This window comes from Poecilia mexicana, unplaced genomic scaffold, assembly GCF_051168715.1.
Source record: "Poecilia mexicana isolate PSO_F unplaced genomic scaffold, ASM5116871v1 scaffold_11, whole genome shotgun sequence".
NCBI classification, from domain to species: domain Eukaryota; kingdom Metazoa; phylum Chordata; class Actinopteri; order Cyprinodontiformes; family Poeciliidae; genus Poecilia; species Poecilia mexicana.
Window position 1 is genome coordinate 18128798 of NW_028263380.1, and position 27849 is coordinate 18156646.

At 38.3% G+C, this 27849-nt stretch overlaps 1 protein-coding gene across 3 annotated transcripts in view; it reads right to left on the bottom strand.

Moving 5' to 3' along the window:
* Positions 1-27613, bottom strand: part of LOC106933811 (sodium bicarbonate cotransporter 3-like) — a 50366-nt gene extending 22753 nt beyond the window's left edge. The window contains exons 1-7 of one of the 3 annotated variants that reach the window (XM_088010346.1): positions 27436-27613; positions 13022-13103; positions 11368-11517; positions 8979-9117; positions 7727-7887; positions 6793-6981; positions 4823-5206 (exon numbers count right to left, since the gene is read on the bottom strand). In XM_088010346.1, the coding sequence (XP_087866472.1) occupies positions 4823-5206; positions 6793-6981; positions 7727-7887; positions 8979-9117; positions 11368-11517; positions 13022-13103; positions 27436-27609 (1279 nt within the window). In that variant the 5' untranslated portion in view covers positions 27610-27613. The remainder of the gene's footprint in view (positions 1-4822; positions 5207-6792; positions 6982-7726; positions 7888-8978; positions 9118-11367; positions 11518-13021; positions 13104-27435) is intronic. The other 2 variants (XM_088010344.1, XM_088010345.1) reach the window with 2 other exon arrangements.
* Between the last annotated feature and the right edge of the window lie 236 nt (positions 27614-27849).

A 27849-nucleotide genomic window follows, 5' to 3' on the forward strand; every position in this document is an offset into this window, starting at 1 on the left:
AATGAAATTCATCCAACTGGCTTACGAAGTTACCTATTTATTAATTAGAATTCACCTGTGTGTAATTTAATCTCAGTATAAATCCAGCTGTTTTTAGAAGGTTTGTTAGAGAACATTAGTGGGGGGGGGGGAGCTTTACGATGAACAGCTAACAGAGCACGGTTCAGTTCCTCAGGTGGGACAATCTGTCCACAGGGTTAATGCAACTTTAGTCAATAACACCACAAATCTGGCCTTCATGAAAGATTGGTAACAAGGAAACCCCAAGAAGCCCATGTCAGGTTTGCCACAAACCACGTAGTGGACACAGATGGGAACAAAATGCAACTTTTTGGCCTATGTGTGAAGGAAAAGTTTGTTTAGGTTGAACATCAACCTAAACAAACATGGTGGTGCCACCGTCATGCTGTGACTTTCTTTAGCAGGGGCAGGAAAGTTCTTCAGAGTAAAAAAAGTAGAAACATGGAGCCAAATACAGGACAATCCTTGTTAGAGTCTGCAAAACACTTGACAATGGGACAGAAAATTACTGTCCAGGAGGACAAAACCCCTAAACATACCTAAAGAGCTGAAATGCAGTGGTCTGGTTGAAAGCTCGACCATGTATTAGAATGAACCCATCGATGTGTAAATACGTAACCGAAACAACAGTGAAAAGTGGCTGTACAAAGTATTGACTCAGAAAGGCTGAATACAAAAGCAAGTCTTACTTTTCAAACTTTTATTTGCATAAATGTTTAAAACCCCTGCATGTTTTTTCTTCGCCTACTTTAAGTTGACCTATCAAACAAAATTCCACTAAAACACAAATTTGTGGTTGTAAGGTGGTTTTTCCCATCTGAACCACTTCCAAAAACATCGGTGATCCTCTACATCTTAGGTATCATCAATGTACAGTGTGAAGATCGACTGCATTGAAAGTCTATCCAATAGGGTTAAAAGGTTTGAAAGGTGAAGAATACAACCAAATATTGCACCGGTTCTTTGAGATGTGAATATCAACACTATTATTTAATGTTAAACTGTAGTGACAATACATTTTTAATATCTCATGCAGACCTTTCGAGAGATGTCTATGTAGGATGTTTAGCATCATGTAAATATTCTAGCTACTCATAGTAAAGTTTGGATACACTCACTCTATAATTGCATGGTAGTTTACAGTGGCATGTATTTAGCCAATGACCACATATGCTACAACTAACGTTTCCAAAGGATTAGACAGCCTTACATGAAAGCTCATAATGCCAACCTGCTAAGCTAATCTGTAGTACTTTTATAGCTCTAAATTACCCATCTACACAATTACAAACATTACAATCTTCAAAGTTTGTCAACTTCAAGTTGACAACAGAGCACATTTTTAACTGATACCACACAATTTCAAAGCCTGAAATCCTCCACTGAAGATATTTCTATATTGTGAATGTGAAGATCCCTGCCTGTTCATGTGATGTAATTCCTAGGAGGGGGTACAGTTACAAAAGCTGGCCAGCTATAATAAGATCACCCCCAACCTTTCAGTTTCCCAGCGAGTTTATTAATGACCCATGCCTTGAAATGGAGCCATTCCCAGACAAACATATACACATGCACGCAGTCTAAAATAAACTCCCTTGGCCTGGTTTGGGAGGAACAAAACGTCACCGTAGGTGCGAATATGATAGCACATTCAGTACTAACTAATCCTAGTAGTCACAGGATATTTTCAGTCATACTGCTGGCACAGTGTGCTCCCACAACATTCTTACTCGGGTAAAAGAATGTTTATTCTAAGGAACTGATGAGGAGGAAGTGAATGGGTTCCAGATGATGCAAAAGAGGAAAACACAATAAGCATGGATGTTAAATTAGTAAGAACTGGAAATAGAACCATCACCCAAAGGTAAAAAAAGAAAGGTTTTGCTTCAGGCTATATAATAAAAGCATACATTTTAAAAACTAAAAAGAAGGGGTTCCCAAGACTTCCTGTTTCTGGGAAACACATGCTAACTCTTTAATGATGTAACCCTCTGAATAAATTTGTTTCTTTAAATCATTTTCTTTTTTCTGCAAAGAGCAAATTCCCGAATCACTAGTTGAACTCCAAATAAAGTTCTGGCTACTGTCTCAACAATAAATCTAGGCCCAATCCACACAAAGACGAACTCAGTAATCTTTTGCAAATGATTAAGAACAAATGTGCGTCCACAAAACAGGATGCGGGACCACAGGCAATGCAACACCGCCACAGAATGACTAAAAAACACAGAGCAACACCAAATGGCTGGCAGCATGTTGGCTGCTTGTGAGAATGAGGCGCATGTGGGTTACTGAGAGAGACTGAGCAACAATGTCACAAAAGACGCAGCTCGCCTGTACATACAAACATGAAACCAGCATTTGGAAATGTATCTGCTATGGAACCGGTTTTCAAAAATGACTGTCCCCGTTATCCCAAAACCCCAAATCCATGTGTATGAATGATCTACAAGACAAAAAAAAAACATTTGCAGATGCACCTAATCTCGTCTTCATGTGGACGGGTACTAAAGTGGCATGACTGTATAAAGCAAATAACAGATAGTTGCCAGAAATTATTCAATATTTAAGAAAAGGAATAAAGGTTACAAATTAAGAGGAAAATATAAATAAATAAATAAATCTTAAACGTACAAACAACAACGTTTCTGTATAACAAAATGTATTTATTTCTAGTGTTAGGCTATGGAATAAATTAAGGGAAGATCTCAAACAAAGTCCATATGAAAATGTATAAAAGTATGTTGTTGAAACCATACAACAAATAAGTGTTACTACTGTTAATTGTAAGATAAGTAAGGATATGGATGGTTGCACATATATACATATATATATATATATATATATATATATATATATATATATATATATATATATATATATATATATATATATATATATGTGTGTGTGTGTGTGTGTGTGTGTATAAATATATTTCTTTATGTTTGTGTCAGCAGTATTTGTACGCAAACATAAATGTATGTATATGTGTACTATGTATGTGTATGTGGGTACATATGCATATAGAGGTTTATCTTTGTATTTATGTGTGTCTGTATGTGCATGTACACATACAGGTACATGTAATTGCTTTAGTTAAACTACAGAGTGAGTGTTAAAAAGCATGTCTTTTGTTTCTCACTCGTATTTGAATATGTCAGGTTTTTTTCTTTGGTTACAGAAAACTATAAGCGTTGTGCTTCCTTGCGTTTTACTTGTCATGGTGAAATGTAGTATATTATTTAGTAATAACTGGGAAGCTTGGTATCATTTGCATGTTCCAAAAAAAACAAAAAAAAAAAACAATTAGCAGTCAGGTGCACGAGAACAACCTGGTTTAATTAGTTTCTATTTCTAATCATTCATCTTGTTTTCTTCTTTCTTACACATGCACATGTGCGTGTCTTAAGTAACAGAACAACTTTGTTACAAGCCAAATTCTGTCAGACTTGTCATACTAAAGTGAAAACATCAGATTAATTTGTTTTTTCTGAGGTAGAATTGTTTGGGTGGGACTCTTTTCACACATCTTTTCTTTTTTTTTTTTTAGCTTTTGACAACTAAATTTCATGTGTATGTGAGGCAAGTGAGTTGTCATGTGAAGCACCCAGTGGTTGTGCTTTTCTGGTTCCAGAGCACTTACTTTTTTTTGTAAACACATACTGATAAGAAAGGCCTAGTCTCCTTTCTCTGGTTTGTGTGAATTACCGAAGGGGAACGGTGGTGACGTCAATCTTTCGCTCAGATGTGTAAAAAGAGGAAATGTGTCTGCTGCATAAGCAGCTGCAGCCTAACACAGGTTTCACTTTTCTGATGCTTGTCAGCCTTAAGAATAATAGGTCAACTTTTAAAAATTGCACCAAAGACAAAAAAAGGACAAATTACAGCTGAATTTTTGTAGATACTTCCTATTCAAAAGGCACAATAGCATTTTTGTGGTGTAAATAACAGCAGAATGCAATGTATTGGAGAAAAGTATTTTTCTCATCTCTGTGAGGAAAACAAAGTTCAACTTCACTCTTGACATTTTATTTATCAATGTAAAGGGCCTAAGTTTATTAAAAAGGAACCCAGACAAGATGAAGAAAATGTTTGTTGCGGTGTTGGACCACAACTCCTCAAAATACACAAATGTTATTTTTAGCCATATTTCCAAACATAGGTATATATATTAACTACTTTTTCCGCCAGTGTTTCATTCAAATTGTTCTTTTGTCTATTGCTTTTGAAAATAAAACCTTCTTCTGAGATTCTCCTCAGATACTAAACAGTGGTTAAAAACAAACCGGAAAAAAAAAACAAAAAAAACATTCCAATGTCACTGCTGAGAAACCTTATCTGGAATGCTTCGAGTACTATCCAGTGAGGTTAGCTGAATGTAAAAATAAAAGCACAGGGAAGAATCCAGCATCGGGAAAAGAGGAGCGAAACACAGCCATGCAGCTGCACTGAGGAGAGAGTGAAGGAAAGGGTGGCCAAGAACATGATGATGAGAAAATGCATAGAGGTGTTTGAATGGGTAAAGCAAAGCAAGTTTAGGAAGGTTCTAACGTGTCCAACTAAATAGCTTATTGGAACAGACATAAAAGGAGGTAAACGGATTAATGGTGCCAAAATAAAAGAAAAACATTAAACTTTTTGGAACACATCCAGTGTCTTAGAAAGGCAGCCTTGCAGTGGGTTGTTGATGAAATGGTCGCAGGGTTGGAAGATAAAAAACAGGGAAACAGGGCTTTCATGCTAGTGCTAGTGTTCTCTGTTCAAGCTGTGACTCACACTGGCAGGCTACACAGATATTTGCCTTCTAAGGGCAGCAGCTCGTGGTTCTGGGATGCCGAGGACGTTCGCCGGGTGAGCTGTGGAGACACTGCGTCCTCCTCCGCAGAATTTGCCGGCTCATCGTCCTCGGGAGGAGATACAACCACCTCCGGTATGCCTTGAGGGCCGGGGCCTGTGCAACGGGTTTGTGACGGGCTTAGATGGGAGCGGCGAAACGATAAAGGGGTGTTTTGTGGGGTGCTGTGGGGAGAGGGGCCCGGAGACAGCCCAGTGTTGGAGGAGGAGGAGGGCAGGAGGTGGCTGAGCAGAACGGAGACTCTCGACTCTCGTCTCTGGGACAGGCTGGAGAGGGAGGAGGCCAGTCCTGGCTTGTGGAGAGAGAGCCGTGAGGAGGACAAGCCCTCTCCTAACAGAGGAGACAATGGCAAAAAAAGGGAGAGGAGAAGGAAAATATAGAAGGAGGGTAAGGAGAGGATAACGGAATAAGGGATGGAACAGAGAGGGCAACAATATGAAGTTGATGTACAATACACAGATGGCACCCCAAGGAAACAAAGTGAGAAAGGATGCAAAGCAAGAGCATCGCAAAAAGGTGCAGCTGGAAAGTGTTGTGCTTGCATAACGTGAGCTAAAAGCATAGATGTGTGGAGCAAGCTGTAAGGAAGAATCAGAGGGATGCTGGAGGGTCTGCAAGGAAAAACGTTACTTTAAACTGTGAACCAGAGATGCACCGAGACACTTTTCTGATAGATAGGCTGGTCAGCCGAAAATTAAAACATCTGCTATTTTACTAATAGATGAACACACCATACTTAAGCTCTACCAGGTCAAAGATTAACAACAATACTCTTTGGTGTGAATGCCATCACTGAGTAAAGAAGATTTAGGGGAAACATAAACTATCAGTGGTCTAATATATCTCTTCAGTTCCTGCCTTTAACACACGAGATATGTCACGCTGAATTCCACCTAGGCCTGACACGATACTGGACTTCAGTCCTGGATAGTTTTATCAGAAGTATTGGAATAGAGCAGAGTCGAAAAGGATAACTGAACGCAGCCAGTTCGAGTTGTTTGAGTGAAAGTAATAGAGGTTGTCTGTTCATCGCCCTTCAAAGTGAGCTATATTAAATATCAGCGAGGTCTTTAGAAGTAAGGTCAGAGGCGATGTAGGAAGCTATTTCAAAGAAATGAGGCTGCAGGAGAGAGTTAAACTTTCAGCAGATAACAGGAAGGCTGCACTGAATTGAACTGAATTGACATTTTTTATCCTTTTGAGCTATCCTCTGAGAAAAACAAATGGAGATTACAGCACTAATCAGCTACAGCCCGTATTGGTAGGCATCTTAATCAGCTGAAAAAATTCTGATCGGTGCATCTCTACTTTTAATGAACCAATCAAGCACTGTGACTGAATAAAGCCAACACCTCTAGTTTTAAGGCTAGCATGCTGCAGAGGATGAGCTAACAAGATGTCTGTGCACAGCAAGCAAACAAGAGCTCTGCCACAACAATGCATGTCCATTTGGTCACACACCTTTCACTTTGCAACAAATGCCATCACCAACCTTTCAAATTTCCAGTGTAATGACATGAAATGCAAGTCGAGTGAAAACCACAGGCAGAGAAGTGAAGAATGTGACATCTCATTCAATATTGAAATCTCAAGCTTCTTAACCAACATGTTACAACATGTACACCATAGGCACGGTCGTGCGTAGGGCATCGTCACTGGAATGACACTTTGAGGAGAAAAATCAGGAATTAATTCAAACCCCAAAGACAGGCCAGCCATACGGGTTAGCACAATTTTTAGCACCCAAATTTCTCTTCCAGTCAGGGGACTAAGAGTTTTCTCTAAATTTTACTCACATTGACCATCCACCTCCTATGCTGGCAGTGAGGGATTTGAACAGTGGACTTTTAAGCACAGTTCCCCAGTGGTTGAATAGATGGAAGAGCAAGAAATGTGAGTGCGCTGTAGGACCTCACCGTTTCTTTCAAGCAAGAGTGGGTCAGAATGTTTCTTGCCTATGTCAGCAATGGAGCGCACCAGAGGGATGCGATTGCTGAGCTTCCGCTCATTCTGATGGTGGTGCTTCTTCAGCATTGCTTCCCGGACCTTGGCGCGCAAATCCTCCTTCAACTGCCCAGATGCCACCATGCTGTCTATGACCATGTCTGGAATGCACAAAGACAGTTATATAAAGCTAAACACGCAGGGTTACACAATCCAAACATGACAGTTCTGGTGAAAACTTTCCATTCACCCATGAGCTTAAATGTCATTTTATTTTGGGCTTATTTATTTATTTCAGCTGTTGGGTTTGTGTCGTGGAATGATCACCTGCCAAACAAAAAATGGGTTCACAAAATTAAAATTGTTTAGTATTTTCCACAATCTGCACAAGGTCAAAATAATAAAAACAGGCTCAAATACACACACACAAACTTCTGGCATAATTCTGACTAGAGCCATTTCTGCACTCAGTCGAGCAAAACAAATCTTATTTAGGACTGCCTGACCTTTTCAAAAAAATAACATATAATTTACAACAGAGAATATGCTGTCATTGTAAAAGAACCGCCAAGCACAGTTTAAATTAACTCTACCAATTATATAGCCACCTATAAGAAGATGGCTTAAAGTTCCTGCTGAGATTAGCCCACAAACATGCTAATTACAAAAAGCATCTGGTCGAGGGCTGTCTTCCAAAGGACGATCTGGTCCATTATTAGTAGGACTACATATATTTATTTCTATCTGAATGCAAAACGTGAGGCCTTTGTGGATTAAAAACATTTTTGAAATTCCCCCTGAAGTTGTCCCTCAAGTAAAACAGTAAGCACGGTAAATTAATATGAACTTTATGACCATGATGGATAAATATTAAATCTGAGAGATTCCAGTGAGTTGTGTTTGTACCTGCAATTTCCTCAATACTGTTGGCCCTCATATCCAGCATGACGGTGCCATTCAGTATGCAGCTGCGTAGTTCAAATAAGCTGTGTAGTGATAACGTGGCCACATAGGGCTTACTCCACCGCTCGCCGCCGTCTTCCACATCCTCTTCAAACTTCAGCCATCTGACGCACACAGAAAGAATGTTTCACGTGAAGTAGCAAAAAAGAGCTGCGCTTAAAAACCTCCTTGTTAGCCTTTCAACCATCAAATTAAAAAAAATTGCAGTGTTCTCGTCACAGCCGACTGCATTTTACTGCTTTGACAAATTTCATCCGACAGAGCACGCAGTCTAACAGAAGCAGTGCAAGCTGGATGACTCATACTCCCAAATCTGTGACTAATTGAACATGTTTCTGTTAGAAAACAATCTGTGGGATACCAGGCATCTAAAATCACTAATCCCACTTCCAACTCTAAAAGGTTTGGAAAAGCAAACCCGTGAAAACATTAAAATCGGAAGTTGAGCCCGAGTTTTGCAGATAAATATACCCTGAAAATCAAATTTCAGTTAGGGGTGGGCACTTATTGTATCGTTTATCATTAATTGTGATCAATTTCTAATCATTACAAGATTTATTTATTTATTGTTGATTTATTGTCACATTAATTTCCATTTAATGATGTTTAAAATCCCCCAAAACTATATTGTTGGGATTGTTAGTTTTACTATTTTCTCCAGTGTTTGTTCAATGAGAATAAATATCAATAGATTTTAAAATATGATTGAATGCAGTTAAGTGATACAAATCACATCACATGACTGGTGTTGTAAGGAAGCATATTATATGAATGCAGCCATTCATATAATATGAATGGCTGCATTCATATTATATGAATACAGTCACCTAAAACCGAAGGAATAAATTGTTATTGTCTCTTTTATCAAATGTCATTCTTACACCACAAAACATTGTGATACAAATTTAAGTCCACAATGCCCAGCCCTTGGTTCAGTCATTAAATGCCTAAAAGCTAAAAACATACAGAAGTGAACTGAACTAAAAATATGGTTCGCAATGACTTAGATATGAAAATAGAGACCGTTATTATTAATCATTATGAATAATAACATTTTAACTGAACCACATTAATTTGAAGAGAAATCATGACTAACATTTGCTCATAAAACCAACATGTAATTAGACAACTATAGAAGATCTTTATTTGTTTCCATGTTTTATCAACTTGTTCATGTTTTCACTGTTATTCTAACCTGGCGGTCTCTCTCCACTCGGTCGCGCCACCGTCTCTAAAGGACAGCTCATCCAGCTCGGTGAAGAGGTCATGGGAGATGTGCTCGAGGTCATCGTCCTCTGTTCCTAAGATGAACTGTACCCTCTGTGAAGGTGTGTCTGAACACAGAGAAATTACAATAGATTAACAGCATATTCATTAAGACTAGAATTAATGAAATGTCAAGACATTTATTCAATATAAAACACAGCTCATTTAAATTTGTTCTATGAAAGCGGTTTTTAATTTCTTATGTCTGCTCTATCAGAACAAAACATTTGCCGATGTCCGCAGGTCACATCATGTACTGATACTGGCGTTAATCAGCTTCATTCATTCATTCATTCATTCATTCATTCATTCATTCATTCATTCATTCATTCATTCAGCTTCACAGGGTGTCGTTTTTAATGAATTCCCAATCTACTGCTGCAAAACATTTCCCCTGACTTTCTTATCCTCGTTGAATAAATCACAAATAAAAATCTCCACATTATGAACTCATAGTTTAGTCAGAGACTTAAAATCACTACTACTGTTTTGGGTGGACCTTGCCAAATGCAACTTCTTCACTCTTTGGCGAACTTCGTCTGCATTCTCAGCTGCCTTGTGCTTTCTTTCTTTTTTTTTTCCTTTTACATTTTTCACATCTATTTCAGCCATGGAAATGAATCTAAGTAATGTGAGCTACAATCCTGAACACAGTAAAAAAATGAAGTCATAAAATCACAATATAAGCACTGTAAGTCTGCAGTTGGAAACACATTATGCAGAATACACAACAATACCTCCAGTGATCTGTGTCTCATTAAATCGTCTACATACACACACACACACACACACACACACACACACACAGTACTACACAACCTTATTTGGTGAACAGGTTGCCACAGGGGTTTAAAGTCAAAAATACAGGAAAACACACACTTGTATTGCCAGCTTGATGTCATTCCCAGATCAAACTTCCAACTTTAGAGGTAAAGAAAAAGTGCACAGAAGTATTTGTACTGACCAAACATATCAACATCTCTCAGAAGTCACCTATGGTGCTATTTGGAGAAAGTACAACTTTTTTTTCCTTCAAATTATATACATAATGATTTTAGACTTAAAATTAAGGCTATAAAAAATAAACTTTCAGAACATCACAACTAGTTGGTAACTGAAAGTAATCAGTGTGTTAAGAAAACAATTTCAAAAACAGCATAAAACCTTTAACATTAATTTTATTAAACGTAATACTCCCCACTTTTATGTGTGGCAACATTCCAGAGCTGATCTAGAACCAGACGGAAAACACGAGTGGATGTACTCAAATACCAAGATTGTTTTTTTAAAGCATATCTTCAGTGTTAAGCTTTTATTTGTTGCTTTTTATATCTTGCAGCTCTGCAGCTCTGACGGCGCAGCTACTTTCCATACAAGGTGCTTGCACACATCACTTAAAATGTCACGACCTGTCAGACGCTGCTTCACAGTGGCCTTAAAGCTTTTTAGCAATGAATGCAGGTCTGAAAGATGACGAGCACAGAAAGCAGAGAAATATATTGCATTGCAGTATGAGAGAGAGCAGCACATCCCATCCCTTGGTTTATATATTGCACACATATTATTCCTTCTAGGCACTGTAGAAATCTGTGGCTGCTACCCTGCTCAAGCAGATTATAACAAATGAAACCCACTGTAACGCAATAAAATGCCAAACTAAGGCTCTGTCCAATTTAAACTACCCTTTTCTACAATGTTTGGGATTTACTTGATGCATTTTTGTACGTGATTGCCGTAAACCTTAGTGGACAACGTAAACAACTATTAGCTGTTTTTTTTCCCCCTATGTATCTGGCCTAATCTAATCCCAAGCAGTAAGCTTTAGGCAGGTCTCAGGATGCATTTCGAGTAGCCGCTTGTGATCGGATTTTACTTTCCCTGACCCTGCTGTGTAATCACCTTCAGCTTGGACAGTCAGCTGTAAACTACGCAAATAAGAAATCGTACGCTCTGCACATTACAATTACGTTCTCAACAATAATACGTACTCAGCAATTGATAATGCAGTAATTGTAAATTAGAAAATTTTTTTTAAAAGTACCAGTAAATGGAAAAATAAAAAAAAAGAATAATGAATTGTTCAAACAAATCTTGATTTATATACACAACATTTTAAGTTGATCAGGTGTTGATTTACTAGTTTGTGACAGAAAAGGATCCATTAATAAACTAATCTGGGAGACCTAGAGTTTTTTTTATGACAGAAATTAAAAGAGTGGCAGTAGAAAGTCAAACAGGAATATAACCTTTTGCAAAAAGAAAGTGCAATGAGTTATTTACTTTTGACATATTGTAGTTAAATAAAAACAGAGTCGAACCATAACTGGGGGACTCTCTTCCATCTTCCTTTCCTTCCTCACAGTCTCTGTCCTTCTTCTTTCGGTGATGTCTGCGTTCTCTGTGGCGGTGCCGCCGTTTGCTCCCTCTTCCAAATGGAACGTGGACCCCTACGTACACAGCTCTGTGACCTGGGAAAGAAAGGAAACTTTATTTAATAAATGACGCAAAAGCAACTTTGTTTTAGACTGTCTCAATTGCTAAGCATGCCATGTACTTTGACTTCCCATCTATCTCAAGAGCAAAATATATATTTTTTTGTCATAGTAAGCAAATAAACGCATAAAAAGATAAACCAAATTCTTAGTTTAATTCTTTCTTAGAGGAAACAACTATAAAAACAATATTAACATTTCAAATTGAGTACATCAACTTTGTTTTCACAAGCGTATAAACCTCAAACTCTTAAATAACAGGTAAAAATAGTTGTGGCTTCAAGAACTGACATTAGAATCAAGAACACAACACTGTCGAGAAGACAGAAGGAATCTCTTTCCATTTCGTTGGAAAGCTTAAGTTAATCTACTTGACGAAAACCAGAGTACAACATTTAACTTTTGCTCTTCTTAGTTTATTTTTCCCCTCTGCGTTTTGTCTGCTTCTCATCGTTATTGTTACTCCCACAAAGGAACCGCGTTCCGAAATAAACTGGCCTATTTTCACCCAACATACTCTGCAGATACCCATTTTTAACAGATGAGTCATTTCTCTTTGATTTGAGGGGAAACTCAGGAGAAATGACACCAAGATGCAGCATGTAGGAAAAAAAACTCAGAGGAAATGTGAAGAATATGGATAAAGTGAGCCATGAGAAACAGCAATGGAGGGGGAAGAGGTAGACTTGAAAACCAAGGTAATAACAGATTTAATTATTTTCCACAGTAAATATGTGGCCTCTGATGAAAATTTATTTTACAAGATTAGCTAAGGCTTGACGCAGAAGAAATTTAATTAAAAGAGTGCCAGAAAACGAGCGATATTTTGAGGGAGTAAAATAATACTTCAAATCATAAATGACACCACGTGTGTTAAAGAAACCCAGCCTTTTGTAACTGGGTGTGCACTCTTAACATTCACCATTACGTAATGAGTACAAACAAAGGTTCTTACTTCGCTGTTAATGAAATAATGACAGAAATGTGCGGTTTGTATACCACAAAGTGATGTCAACAGGAAATTAGAGCCATTAGAGTTTCCATGCAGATACAGACACATTACTGATGATTCCATTCTTTCCACTGCTTATTGGTTTTCAAGACTCTTGAGAGCAATGAGGCTTAAACTCATCAGCTGTTTTCTGCTGATTTGATTTTAATGCAGTTAAACGGTGTCTGCTATATTTTTATATATGAAACTTCATAGGAAATTATCAAATGGTTTTCTTTTCATTTTCCCTACAAAAAAATCAACAACAGTTATATAATACAAAAATAAAGCTATTTTTTTTATCTGCCATAAACATCACAATTACTACAAAAATATATATCCATTAGCATCACCCAGGGTAAGGTTAGGTGCGAACCTTTGGACTTTTTTCCTCAAAGGACCAAATATTTCGATTTATTGCTGAACAAAAGAAAAAAAAAAAAAACAACTGTTAGTAAACTACGTTGAGCTGAAAGGCTTTGTACTTACTTTCCAAATCTTCTGTCTCATAGTTTGAAAGAGTGGTGAAGCTGGTCTTCCCGTGGTCAACCAACGCCTCCTCATCTAGACCCTGGAAGTAATGGCAACAAAGTAAAGAGTCAAGAAATCAACAGTATGACACGTTCTGTCGTCAAATTCTGCTTATTAAACATTTAAACAGAATTATAAAGTATGTCTTGCATATTGTAAGTTTTTTTAAAAGGAAAATATATATATATTTTTTAAAGTTAATAGTTTTGTTGAGCGGGCAAACAGGACAATAAATTAGGCATTTCAGTTTTGATTAAAGTACATTCAAGAATCAGTGTTCATTTATACTGCATGTAATCCTTTCAATTACAGTCAAATGTTGTACAGAAGCTGACATGCTGTTTTGAAATTTGACGAGACCTTGGTAATAAGTATTATGCAGCAAGCTCTCTTACACATTAACTAAGTGTAAGAGGGTTACACTTAGCTAATGCGTTATGGGTTATGAGGGTTTATCTATGGGTAATGTTCCACAAACAAATTAGTCTGTATTGATAAAATTGTACTTATTTTTAATGACTCGTGCCATAAAGGTTATGTTTCATAGCAACTCCAATAGGTTAACTACAGCAATTAGAAAGAGAAACACCTTTTTTTCAGAATATGCAGTCCAATATCACTATTATGAAAACATGAATAGAGACATAGAGCCCCCAGTGATACATAGCAGCAAATATACATACCCCCTGGCAATCAATATCAAATCAAAGCATCCAGATATAATTAATACAGTACTTGAATACACACATAAGCACCAAAAATATGCATTTTGCAAAATTAAAAGCATTAAAAAAAGAAACACACAGGAACAGAGATATAAGTCTATTCCTTCCTTAACACATACCAAACCTGATGCACATCCAAAGACTCCACAGATTCTTTTCCCTATGTGAGTGAATATTTCAGACTGAATGAAAAAATGCAGAAAATGTGTCTCTAAAAAAGAAAGACAGAACTTCAGTACAACAAAAATCAAAAGAAAAATGCTTCTCCTTTTAAAGACAAAATGGAAAATGCAAAGACAATAAACCCAAAAAAGAGCCTTGAATCTACAATGGAACACTTGTGTGTGCGGCGTGTTGCAATATCACACTTACATACCAGACTTGGACCCAACAGAAATCCTGCTAGGGGATGCTAAACAAAGGTTTGCAAAAAATACATGCGTCTGTATCCACTGAATTTTTAGGCCAGCTGGGGGAAATTCCAAACCTAATATCAGCTCATTGGAACGTGACCTATTTTTGTTAGATGTACGTTTACTGGTTTTCAGTACCATAAAGGTGGACATGCTGGACACACTGTAATAGGATCGGCTTGTTTACATATTCGGTGTGTTTCCACTAAACGTGACGCCGCAAGAGGAAAATGTTATTATAGACAAACACTGTAATAGGGCGCATAAATACCCAGAGGCTGTGCTGCAGTTGCCAGGTTTATACTACTTCATGGTCTACTTTCCTATTTCACTTGAAGTTCACATATAATTCTACATAATACATAATTCTGGATAGGCACCACCTGTCGACATCAATTTTCAAGTCTTGCCATTAGATTTAGGTCTCTACTTTGACAAGGCAATACTAACACATTGAAAATAATTTAATTGTAATCCTGGTATGATTCTAGCACCACCATGTTTACTGTGTGTTTCTTGTGTTTTCCTTTTCACATTTTAGATAAAGTTTGGTTGAATCTGACCGGAAAGCCTTCTTCCACATGTTTGTTTCTTCCTCTTAGCTTGTGAAACACTAAAATAAAACTTCCAATTAGAAACAAAGAATCACCGTGGCATTTTATTTGAGTTAACACAGAATTTGGTGTAGACTTTATGTTTAATTTTAGCAGAAATCACATAAGCCCATGTTTACAGGCAAGGCATTTAGCTTGTGTGAAACTACTTCTGACGAAATAGCTGCGACTTTACCACTGTGCTTCTTGAAACACTCATCCAGAAAATCTGTGTTTTACAGCAGCTATTTGTCAGGAATCAAGAATCACTGTTTACGTGCACGTCGTCTCATGGCAGCTTTGCAAGCTATAAGCACTTGTTAGAGTGCGTGTTGCCCTCAACCCCACGTTTCTTGGAACAATCCGAGAACACGTGATGAAACCTGTCACATAGCTTTGTCAAAAATAAACCCCGGTCTATCTGCCGCAGTCCCTGAGGCAAAAGGTTGAGGACAGTGAGATCACTTCTGTTTTCCTCGACCACAGCTGTGGCTTTGAGGGCCTAAATGGCTAACGTCACTGGGGGAGGCAAGTAGGAGGCAGGAATTGCCAACTGAGTAAGAAAAGCCAGTATGTATGCAGGACTGTAGACAGAGCATAGACGTGTGGAACTGCAGCATGAAATAGTCTGGCCTTTTGTTAACAATTGAGTGCATTCATAGAATATATACTTATTTTTTATCTTACTGGTGATTTTGGTTCCATAACATAATCGATATACTGTATAAAAAGCAATGCCACCTGTTTTCCTACAGACAAATATTAAATCAGACAAAACTTCAGCTAGGATTGAGAAATGTACTTTTATTTGCTGAATGTGGGATTTTAATCTTTAACTTTCCTCTAAATCAGAAATGTAGACATACCAAGATTAATATGACTTTTAATAATTTGAAAGATAAAATATCAAGACGAACGTAAAGAAGCTAGACTTGAGTTTGAAATTGCACTTTGGAACATAACGCCATTTTAGTCCCACCACTAATAAATATTTTTATATTTCACAAACCCATCAGTGTAATACCAACAAAATCATGAAAATAGATCAATCTACTTCAGTTTTAGAAGGCAAACAACATGAATTTGGCCTTTCATGCTGCCGTTTCATTTTAGTGGAAAGGTCTGTTCAAAAGCCCCACTCAATAATTAATAAGTTCGCTAATAAAAACAGACTGCTATAATGTGTGCTTCAGAATACATGGTGTGCAAATAAAAGCAAAACATATTTAATCTATTAACTTTTTCCACACTATATGCCCAAACAGTAGATGGCTAATCCTGCTGTTACAGTGGATGAGGATTTTGTCAGCTTATGGGCTCAAACAACCAATGTGTAAGGCTTTAGACATAAAGTATTTACAGATCACATGATCATTAAACGGTAAACAGGAGTCGATTACCTGTCAGGAAAGAAAAAACAATTCATAAAACACTACAACAGATAAAGGAAAACGGGGGCAGCATTATGATCATACTAATTGGTCTACATTATGCTTACATTCCTTAGCAAACTAAGCATAACAATCTATGTTCAAAATATGACCATAAATTATACAAACATAGAGAAAATTGATGGTACCCTTCTATTAATGATGAAAAATCCCACTTGATCACTGAAATAACTTGAAGGAACAGGACAAGTACTGAAAATTAACCAATTAAAAATGCATTTAATTTGCAATTGTCTTTACAACGTTATCACTGAGTCAAATCTATGAACAATACAACAACCAACAAACTGCATTGTTCTTTTAAAACATAGAACAGCGCAGCACAAAAATAAGAGCAGCTAGACGAGCCAGAATGTAGTCACGGTTTTATTTATATTCCATTTAGAGGCACTAACCCTCCTTAAACAAACAGGTGTCAAAAGGACCACTGGGCTTGGAACATCAGCCGGCAACCAGATGTTGCCATTGAGGGTTGCCTCATAGAAAATAACAGAGCTGTATTTTCGACGTCCCTCTGAAGCCACCCGTGTGCAGCCTCAATGGTCTGGCCCAGACTGCTGTGCTAAAGTTTGTAACAGTAAGATTAGAGAAATGAGGATGACTTGTTTGGAAGTGGTACTAAGAGAAAGACCCTTGATTCCCATAGGACTAAGGATGCACCAGTAGTTTTCTTTGAATTATCTCGAGGTTTAGTTAATTTAGTCTGATTCTGTCCTAATTCAAAGCCTCTCACTTGCTCCAGCATTTTCAAATGTTTTAGTCTTCAACAGCTGGTTTGCCGTAAAACCCAGCTGTGGTCAAGACATCACTTTCCTCAAATATTGCAGCCCCACTCTGTGAGGTTCTGGAACTTTAATTTGGATTTTTACAGTGTGCGCTGGGATGTTTTCAAGCACTAACAGGTTCAGCCTGGAGGAAAGTTATTGAAGCCAGATAGTGCAGCGTAATGCCACTATAGTAAAAGCATTATGTGGTGAACAACTGTGATAGCAACAAGAATGCAAAGAATTTCCATACTGTGATTAAAACGAGCACCATTTAAATTTCACACCTAAAGAAGCAAGACCAGTGTTGAGCAAATTAGCTATAAAAATGAACTTTTTCTAAGAGCCAGGTTGCTAACGTGTTTGTATGAGCAGAGAAATATTCACATAGCTGCCAAGCAAGCAGTGAAATGAGCAACTAGCCACACAACATGCCAACACGACCGATTCCCTCTTTGCCAGCCTTGCAGTAACTGGGAACTGATCCAATCAACAGGGAGTATTGTAACAGATGTGCTGCATAGTGGGAGAGACCAGTCTTTTAAAATTTCAGTCAAAGCTCAAATGGCTGCCAAATGCACTATTTTCTTTACAAATGAGAATAATTGCAATTATTTGAAGCCAATGATGTCAAATTAAAAGATTGTGTCTGAAAAGTAGATACAGATAAATGACTAAAAGTGAAATACATTGGTTAACAATGATATTATAGCCAGGGTAAGCATTTTTAGTGCTAATTATTACCATAGCATGTTTGAATAGAGATGCACCAAGGCTGTGACAAAAAAATAGATGATTTTTAGCTTGACCGGCCATAACCAACCATCAACCTATAGAAAAAATAAAAAGTTTTCTGATCAGTGAATGCACCAGATCTCAGTGCAGGACAACATGAATAAAAAGGTATTTACCCTCCTACATATTTCACTTTTTACTTAAGTGGTTCCCATCATAACACCAATTTTAATACAAAGATAACCAAAGTATAAACAAAAACCTGTTTTAATGACCCAATTATATGACAATATGGGATGCCACAATCCAAAACTATCAAGCTATGTGACTCCAGTGATCCACATTGAGACCCAATATCCAGAAAGGGAGTTAACCTGGAACAGTGGTGACCTTTCCAGCAGTAGCCAGCTAACCAAAATTATTGCAGGATACATTACCGACATATCCAGAAGGTCACAAGAGAACTCAAAAGAACATCTAAAGTACTACATGCCTCACTGGCCTCATTAAGGCCACCGATCATGAGGAAAAGTCTAAGCAAAAAGGGCTGAGGATGAGGAAAAGGATGAGTTTAGGGGGGTTATTACTTTCTTGAATGGTTCATATTGTTTTGAACAACATTTTCCTTAATAAATGAAATCATTGTTATATTTTCACTCAGGCGGTTTGATGACCCAACACATTACATGTGAAAAAAGCGAGAACAGCTTTACAAAAGGGCAAATATTTTTGCACAGTTCAGTTTCTCCCAAACCCAAGGATCTGATGGTATTCAGGAGGTTTTATTAAAATGCCACAAACACAAAGATAGAACTTAAAAGGCAGCTATGCATTGCTGATTAGCCCCTAAATTATTTACTCCCATAGAGACCCATCACCTTTGAGTGTGACACAAACACATTCACACTAGCCTCCACTACATAACGTCTCCAGAGATCTGTGGTTTAATTATCTGATTGAAGAGCTGGGGTTACTTCATGTCAGCAATTTTGAATGGGGAAAAAGAGTCTCTGTATTTACCTCTCTCTGTATTTAAATAGGATCTTTCCTTTAAGCCCAATGCTCCAATTTTGAGCTTATCAGTTTTTAATTGTTCAGTTATTCTTCCCTCAGTTAATGGACATCATTGCTACAGATAGCAAGCTTCGTGTTTTGATTCCGTTACCTTGACAGACCCATTTTCTCGCAGCTTATTTATTTTCTTCCCCCTGCTTCCTTCCCAGTTTGCTTGTCCCGTTCCTTCAAGCAGCCATAATTGTCTCTGATAGCTTTTTCTCGTTCGTGTTGCTTTGGACCAATAAAGGGGCACATAAAAAAAAAAAAAAGCATTCAGTTTCAAGAGCTATCACCTCTTCTTCCCCCACATAATATTTTTTTTCATTCTGGTCAAATGTAGTAACCACAGAGCCCCCATTCATTAGCACATAACAGAAGACGACCACAAGCCGACAAATCAATACAAACGCACAAGCGGTACAGCGCACCTAGAGCCTGTGGATTCTTCTCCAAGTGCAGAGCACGGATGCTGAGGACACAACACAAATATTGAGGAGGAGACGTACCGTGAGCACATGTTCCTCTTTGCTCTGCTCATCCATTTAGACCAAAACATCCGCAAAGCAGAAGCAGGAGAGACGTAACACAGTTCCTTCTCTATGGCGGTTGTGTGCGCTGTATGAGGGACGCCTGTGAGCCGAGCGTGAACAGCGACACTGTCAACCTCGTCTGTTCTCTCTTCCTGTGCTCATCTCTTTATACAAAAGGAAGGCGAGCTGCTTCAGAACACACAGTGCTGTGCTATGCTCTACCCCGTCAACCCTGCTCCATGCACGGCAGCCAATCCCACCATGCCTCCATGAATATTTCATTCACCCAGCCAACAGCTTATAAACACACACACACACACGCGCACGCTATCAGACAAAGGGCACACATTCACATTTGGAGGACATACAAGTCCTTAGCCGCTGAGGTATTCAGGTCATAAATGAAGAGTCGCCCCCCCAACAAAGATAAATAGAAACAGGCATACGTGTGGGGTCAGTGTTCCCTGCAGTCTGCAGTGAATTGAAAAAGGACAGATTGCTGTGAATTCATGAGACTCCAAATGTCTTCGTTCTTATGACTTTGACTTATACAATCCCAGCCAAGGTATCAAGGTTAGGTGTGTCTTTCAACAAGTTCTAATAATCTAAAGAACCGCTGTCTACCTGCTTCCTGTATGCAACAAAGATTCCCACATGAGTGGGTCAAAAGAGCATTTTTCTAAAATAGGAGCAACTAGTTCATTCTGCTATTTTGATGTTGATCTCTAGCCACAGGAACACTGAACACATCATCTAGAGGCAGACACACTTAATGCCAGCACAGCATTCTCAAGGGTAGACGTGAAACCAATCCTAAATCGAAATGATTTAGGGTTGTTATAATTTTAAAATAAATTCAACAGAAAGAGTGACATCTAATGGTGGATTAGATACAGTAGGTGCATCCTGGTTTCCATTAGAATATGTATTCTCTGAAATATTTTATTTGCTGTTTGAAAGGTTTTATCTTAGGAAGTAGATTGCAAAAACAAAAATCTAAAAAAAATGTAAATAGGTCAGTCATGTCAGAATTATAGTGTGTTTTTCTACCATTATACATTTCTAATAAGTTTAAGAGAAGTATTAATTTAAACCTAGGATTTGGCTCTATAAAATGTAATTAAAAATACAAGAAAACTAGGACACCTTCACATTTATTCCTCCTAAAAATGCCTAAAAACAAATCCCACAACATCAGTTGTATCTCATCAGAGTATCATTACTCTGCACTGTAAAGGGGGTCAGTCCTGTTTAAACCTCAAACATTTAGTCTAGTGTATTTTGAGCTTTTGAAGAAAGACTGAATGGCAATCTCATTCAGTTTTCCGGAGAATGCAGCAGCCTATAAATCTAATAAGGAGCTCAAATGATTCTCAGAAGTATTTGAAACCAGCCATTTTACTGAGTGGAAAAAAAAGTGCACAAGTGGAGGACATTCAAAACAAATGCCAACATGTCAAGTTTGGGCCTTCAAAGCAAGTTCACCCTAAAAACAGACTGCAATATGCTAAAAGGTACAAGAAGACAAAGTCTCCAAAACCCCACAAAACCCATTGAAGCCCGAATTTATTTCCCACAGTAAAACATCAATCAGATTTTGATACAATGTGAACTTTGGTGAAGTCACTGTGGCACATTTTCAACTTCAAGCCACTCCGCTGTAGTTTCTTTCTGCGCTTGGAGCCACTATGCTAATGCTGATGACTCAGTTGGACCGAATCATGTTACAGTCACGGCATAAAGAAAGCGCACCTTCTACAAAACCAAGGGTTTTAATGTATGATCGGTCACGACTACCTGTAGCTGTCGGACAAACTAACACCTTACAAGTGTTTGAGTTGGGCGTTCAAGCAAGATGCCGAGTCATTTGTCTGCAATACGATCCCAGATCATCACGCCATCATTACTGTGCTGAACATCTGGTGTGAGGGGTCCGTGCTGATATTTCACCAAATGAGGTACTGTGTTATGAGGTGTAAAAGACTCCCACATCACTTTGAACTCTAAACTATTGCAACAGTGGAAAAAAACACAATCCGCATTTCTTCCAGAGAGCATAGGCTGTGTCTGGTTGCAAACAAAGAATATTTGTTCAGTTTTGCACAGGGGTGACTCAATGACATGTTGAAAGAAGAAAGAAAGGAAGGAAGGAAAGAAGTAAAACATGAATGAAGGAAAGAAGAACGCAAAAAATGTGATAATGTGATAGGGAAAAGGCTGATCAATTTCACACAAAATTATTGGATTTATTGTTTCCAAAGAAATCCTGATGTATTGCCTCCACGACCGATGGATCTACATGTATTATATTTACTAACACCTCCACTAATCATGTAGAACAAGCCTGTGTAATGGCCTTCGTCCTACTGCTAAACTCATACAACGATATGACGCAAAGGAAAAATTCCCCCAGACTAATTGGTATGCAGCACATGCAACCTCTTTGTACTTTATGCAGGTTTTTGTTCTTTGAGTGTGCCTAGTTTCAGAAAGGAGAGAGTGATTAAACCTGTTAGATCTACTATAGGTCAAATAATTTCAACCCATATTTTAATGATACAATAAAAAATGAAAAAAGTGAAATTGCGATCGACCTACGTAGGTGAATTTCCTTAGCTGCTGCTTCCACAAGAGGTGTGCTGCTGGGCACCTCGAGGTCATTAAGTCCATCACAAACTTTTCTGTCTGTATGCGAAAGTATTTCTAGATTCAAACATAAGACCATTCCATAAGACCATAAGACATAAGACCATTTGTCCAACAGCTGAAGGGGGGGCTTCAACTGGATCAAGCAACAGGACAGCGATCTTAACCGTGGCAGCAAATCAGGATGTGTAATAAAAAAAGAAAAGAATCAAGCAGCTGTGACAAACCAAAGTCCAGACATCACTTTCTTGTCTGGACTTTGATAAAGTTGTGCATAAACAATCACGTACAACTCTAAATAAGCTAGTGTACGCTGGTATATAGATATTTATTTGTTTATAAAAAAAAAAGAGGGACAAAATTGATCGGCAGCGCTGTGCAAGACAGATATGATCACAAAAGGATGAGTATGCAGAGTCTTTGTAGATAAAGTTATTGATTTATGGATGGAACTTTTGTGTTTTGCTGGTTGTTTTTGAATGTGCAATGACACAATCTATAGCGTCATATTTGGTCATCTGAGACTGAATACTGTGATGCCCTGAAACACAGACACACACACACACACACACACGCACACACGCGCGCACACACACGCACACACACGCACACACACGCACACACACACACACACACACACACACACACACACACAGGAGAAACTAAATCTTACATCCTGAACAAATTGATTCCTTTGCTCCATGGAACTTCAACATGTTTGCACAGTAAAACAAGCTGTAGACTGCGTGTTGTCTGAACAAGACCTCGAAGGTACAATCTGATTGTAAAAATTGTTTTAGTTGGACTCTTGTCACCTTTGGGCTTGGAAAAATACAAACAGAAAAAAAAATGCTTGAAATCTGGAAAAACCCCAGAGGATTTCCTAAAATTCTACTTACTTTAAAAAATTTACTTTCCAGTACTTTTGAATAAGTATGTAATGTTTATTTTTAAGAAGAAAATAAATTGAGGAAAGCCATCGCAAATATTTTAGTAGTATCATTAGGGACGCAACTAACAATTATAGTAAAATATTTTATTAAACAATAAATTGATTGATTAAACTTATTCCAAAGTTTAATCAATCAGTTTAAGAAACCAACACATTTTACAGATTTTTTCATTTAAACAGTTTTCATTTACGCTTATTTTATCCAATATTGAGAATACATTAAAATATTCAAATAAACAAACAATTCATTTTTAAATAAGAAAGTAAATATTTCATTGCTTAAAAGCCAACCACATAGCATTCTGTTAGTGTATATGCTTGATAATTTGTAGGACACTGTTACAAAACAGTATCCCAATGCCTGGACATCCCATCAGAGCATTAAAAGTGTGTGGCGCAACTGCTAACCTCTAAAGCCACGAGAATCTACCTAATCAGACAGGTGGTGCAAGGGAGACTGTCGAGAAAAGTCGAGCTCATCCCACTTCCCCATGCTGGAGATTTTAGTTTAATAATAACAATAAATAAAGTTATCTTTAAAACTGATTATACAGGTGACATCAAGATCCAACAGTAGAGTCAGACGGTAATAAAATTAATCTGGTTGTGTGTGTGTTATTGTGTGCTGCTTTAATTCTACTTTTTTCTATATAATCATAAAAAAATCATAGTCAGGCAGAAAGAGAGTCATGCAACAGGAAAAGCAGGTTTCCTGGAAAAAGAGGAAGTTTCCAGCCTGCAGTGATTAAAAATAGTTCAGACTGCTCATTTTGAGCTCTAAAGGTTTAAAGAATAAAATCTAAACATTTTGAGTAATTGGATAAAACCCAGAGTAAAATACTTGAATTAATAATGATAACTTATAATTAAGCTAATAATTAATATTGGTTGATGTTGGTTTGATTATAAGAATATTTAACACTTACTCTTACACTTATGGAAGTACTTAAAGGTGAAACAAGTAACTGTAACATGGTGTCAAATGATTAGAATAATGAATTATTCTTGGTTTCTTTTCAGAAATGTCTGTAATAACACATTATGATTATAAGAGTAACTAATAAGTAATGGTTATTATAATATTATAAGTGAATGCTAAATCAGAGAAACTAAAAGGTTATAAATGTGATTTTGACATTGAACTTGAAATGTGGTAAAGTGTGTAACTGTAACTAAAGGTCACTGATGTTGTGTTGGAGGTAGATGGTAGGTGAAAAGTCAGGGGGAAAGAGGAACTGATGGGAGAGCGGAGGTGTCTTAAGGCCTTATTGCTAAACTTCAACTTTCCTAAGAGAAGGTTAGACACAAGAGGGCTGTTGAGCAACTCGGGGACATTAGAACAGACATCAGGTCATGTCCAAAGATGGTGATGGATATGAGATTATCGGTCCAAGCAGTCAGCCAATGAGACAAAGCTAGCCAATGCAAATGCACCAAAAGGGTGGGTATATCCTATATAAGGTGAGTGCAAAGAGGAGTCTTTGGTTGGATCCTTCAGGCAGCTTCGAGCCAAGATCGAGATGGACAAAGAACTCTGAAGCTGAAGAAGAGCCGGAGCCACAGAGCCGAAGACTGTTCTGCACATGGGGACCAACCCGTTAGCCCCGCAACATGTGGCTTCAAATTGCACTTTTCTCAGCTGGGTTCGAGACCCCAAAGACAAAGACCAAGGCAAAGATGAAGATAAAGACAAAGGCAAAGAACAAAGGCAAAGAGGAAGAACTGGTGTGTTCCTTCCATGAGACCAGCCCTTCTACATCTCGAGAGACCAGAAAGATCGTGAGACGAGGAGAAAGGAGCTACAGAGCTGCAAGACAAGAAGGAGAGGGCCGCTACGAGCATGAGGAAGTCACCCTGAGGCCCGAGACCTGCCGCTCTGACTCAGTACTCTTCCTGTACTGGGAGCCTCCTGCTGCTGCAACACCTTTTTCATCATCAGGCCAGTTCTGGGGTTCAAAATGCCAAACACCATCCGTCTCTTTCAAAGTTTATCTTTTTTAGTTCACAGTGTCAGCATTAGGGAAAGATAGGCTAGATTATTGATTTTACTTATTTGATTATTTCTGCTACTGATTTAAGCTGTACTGACCCTTGCAAAATTGCCTTACTAATAAAATAATTAGCATTAAGAAAATCTAAAAGATGTTGTGGACATTCAGTTAATGAGTCACCTTAAAGTTCTTTGATGGTTGTAGAATAGCTATGAAGTTTGATTCTGGGAGGAGAAAGTGGAAAATGTTTTATAGGTTGCTTTTAGCCAAAACTAAAACAACACCCTTGGGACTCGCCCGAGTCACTAAAACCAACCTGGTTCAATAACAAGTGCAAGTTGTAATAAGAGAAAGAGCGACCGTTAACAGGTGTGCTCTGTGAAACTAGCTGATTCCGGGCTGCTCTATCTGGCTAGTTCACAGGGTGAAAAAGGGTGGGACATCTGGATGAAGGTCGTTAGAAACCAGGCTAGTCTTTCTCGCACCCAGCTTAAACAGAGTTTACTTCAGTTCTGGGTAGGGTAAATCGCGGCAGATTTAGGAAACTCAATTCACCCGTTAGACGGAGAGCTGGGAGCAACATCTCCCTCCTCTCAGAAGAGGAAGTAGAGAGAGAGAAGGGGGGGGGGTGTTGTGCAACAACAAGACAATAAACAAAGAAGCAGCCAAGCGGCGCATGGTAACTCTAGAGGTGCTCCAGAGATCCACCGCTTAGTGAACGTGTCAACAAGATAACTATGAGATGGCCACTCCACAAATCTGATCCTTATGGAAGAATGGGACAAGAGAAGCTTGTTGTTGAAAGAAAAAGTAATGAGAAGTCCTGCTTGAAGTTTGTCACAAGCCATAGGGGTCACAGAAAACATGTGGAAGAAGGTCCTCTGATCAAACCACATTATACAATATATTTCTAGAATCCAAAACACAATGTGGCAGAAAACTAACATATCATTCTGAACACACTGTCCTCCCAATGAAACATGAGAGGACAAAGCATCATGCTTTGTGTTTAGCAAGGAAAATTGTAGTCATTACATGTTCGTTCTTTACATTCAACAACACATCATTAGTGTTGATGTGTTGTTGGTCACATAGTTAAACTATTGCTTTATCGATAGTCTTGATAAACCAGATTATTGGTTCATCTAAAAAAAAAAAAAAATTATTTGAGCCTTCGAACATAAATTTGAGAACGCCAGATCTACAAAACTGACTGTGTATTGTCATTTTATATCCCGTGTTAAACAGCCCGGTCAAAACTGAACAGGATTTAAAATATCATAACAGCTTATTAGCTTTGAAGCATATTTGTCAAGCCAAGGGCTAAAAATTACATTTTAAAAGACTCCTCTTTATTGTCTCAAAACAAAAACCCCGGTCAGAAAGAAAACCATAAAATAACAATGCCCCCCTGTTTGAAACCACATTCATGGCTTTTAAAATATGCATCTGAATGCTCCATTGAAAGATGAACAACTGTATATTCTTGGGGATTTAAGTGTGAAAGTCTTGGACATTGATTAATTACTTTCTATGGGGGTCAGCTCTGGCGTAAGAGGTGCACTGCAATAATGCCACCCCTTGACTTTCCGGGAATCCACGCACGTGTATGAATACAGTAAGCAAACACATGCAGAAGAGTAGTGGGCTACCTTACACCACCACTGATGTCACGCTGTGCTCTTTAAACTTAGCTCTCCAGCAAGCTTCTTTTTTCTGGTCTTCTTAACACTCAGTGGTCCGACGCTTATAAGCCTCTCTGTGGCAGTGACACCCAGCAGACAGGATGTGGTTCTCTGTTCCCGCACACACGTCACTGAAAACTTCACTGTAAGGCATGTGGAAAGGCTCATGCTTTTCCGTTTCGTTAATTTGGCCACTAATCTTTCACAGTAAGATCACCAGCAGTGGGTTATTTAAAGAATATGGTAAAACTGCCACGCAGAGGAGGCTGTAGTTGTGAAATGTGCCTCTACACTACCTTTCTTTTCTGAGGCTCACTCAGCTGTAGAGCCTAATGGGACACATGACGTAAAGTAACGTAGCGTGTGAGCGGAAAATGCTTAAAGCGGTTAACTGCTAATCAGTCATTTACTAACAGACTTACCGCAGGCGTACCAGACTACTACTGTTTTCATGTCCTTAAAGTGTTTACAGCAAAGCTAATGTTCAGATTTACAGGGAGGAAATATTTTACGAAAACTACTAAAGGGTATGGACGTTATTAACGTATCATAACGAGCAAGATCTTCGGTTTAGTAACAACCCTCTGAAAAAAGACATAAAGCGCAAAGGGGGACATATTTGTTATCTTTGTTAAAATGTAGCTTTTTAAAAAGTGTAAAAAATAACCTTTACCATTAAGGAGAAGTATGAAAAGGAAAACCGGCTAACAATAGAAGTGACCGGATGATTATCAAGCATCCCTTTGACTTGTGCTGTTGCTTGGCAAACACAGACAAAGAGCCGAGCACGTACAATAAGCTTACATTAAAACGTCTTTTCCGGGTACTCACCCTGCTAAGGAGTGGGTTCATTTGTTCTCTGGATTCGTCCATGGCTCCTGTTGTCAGTTTTTCAGCTCCACATCTGTCTGCAGTCACCGGTTGAAGAGCTGTAAAAGGCCGGCTGACACTTCGGCTGAGGGCAGGCTCTGCATTCTCCCAACGACAGAAACACGCCTCTAACATGGTTGACAATGAGATAGCCAGTTAGCGTTCAGGACCCTGTTGTCATGACCAATCAGCGTCGAGAACGTAATAATAGGGCGGGATGTAATTGTCTGTTGCCCGAAAAATGTTCCAAGCGGGATTTTTGTATGCGTGTGTGCATGGAGGTGATGTTTTTTTCTTTTTTTTTATTTTTGCTGTTGATACCTTGCTTGTGTAGGGACGACTGATAAAACAGGAATACACAATTAAAATTACAAG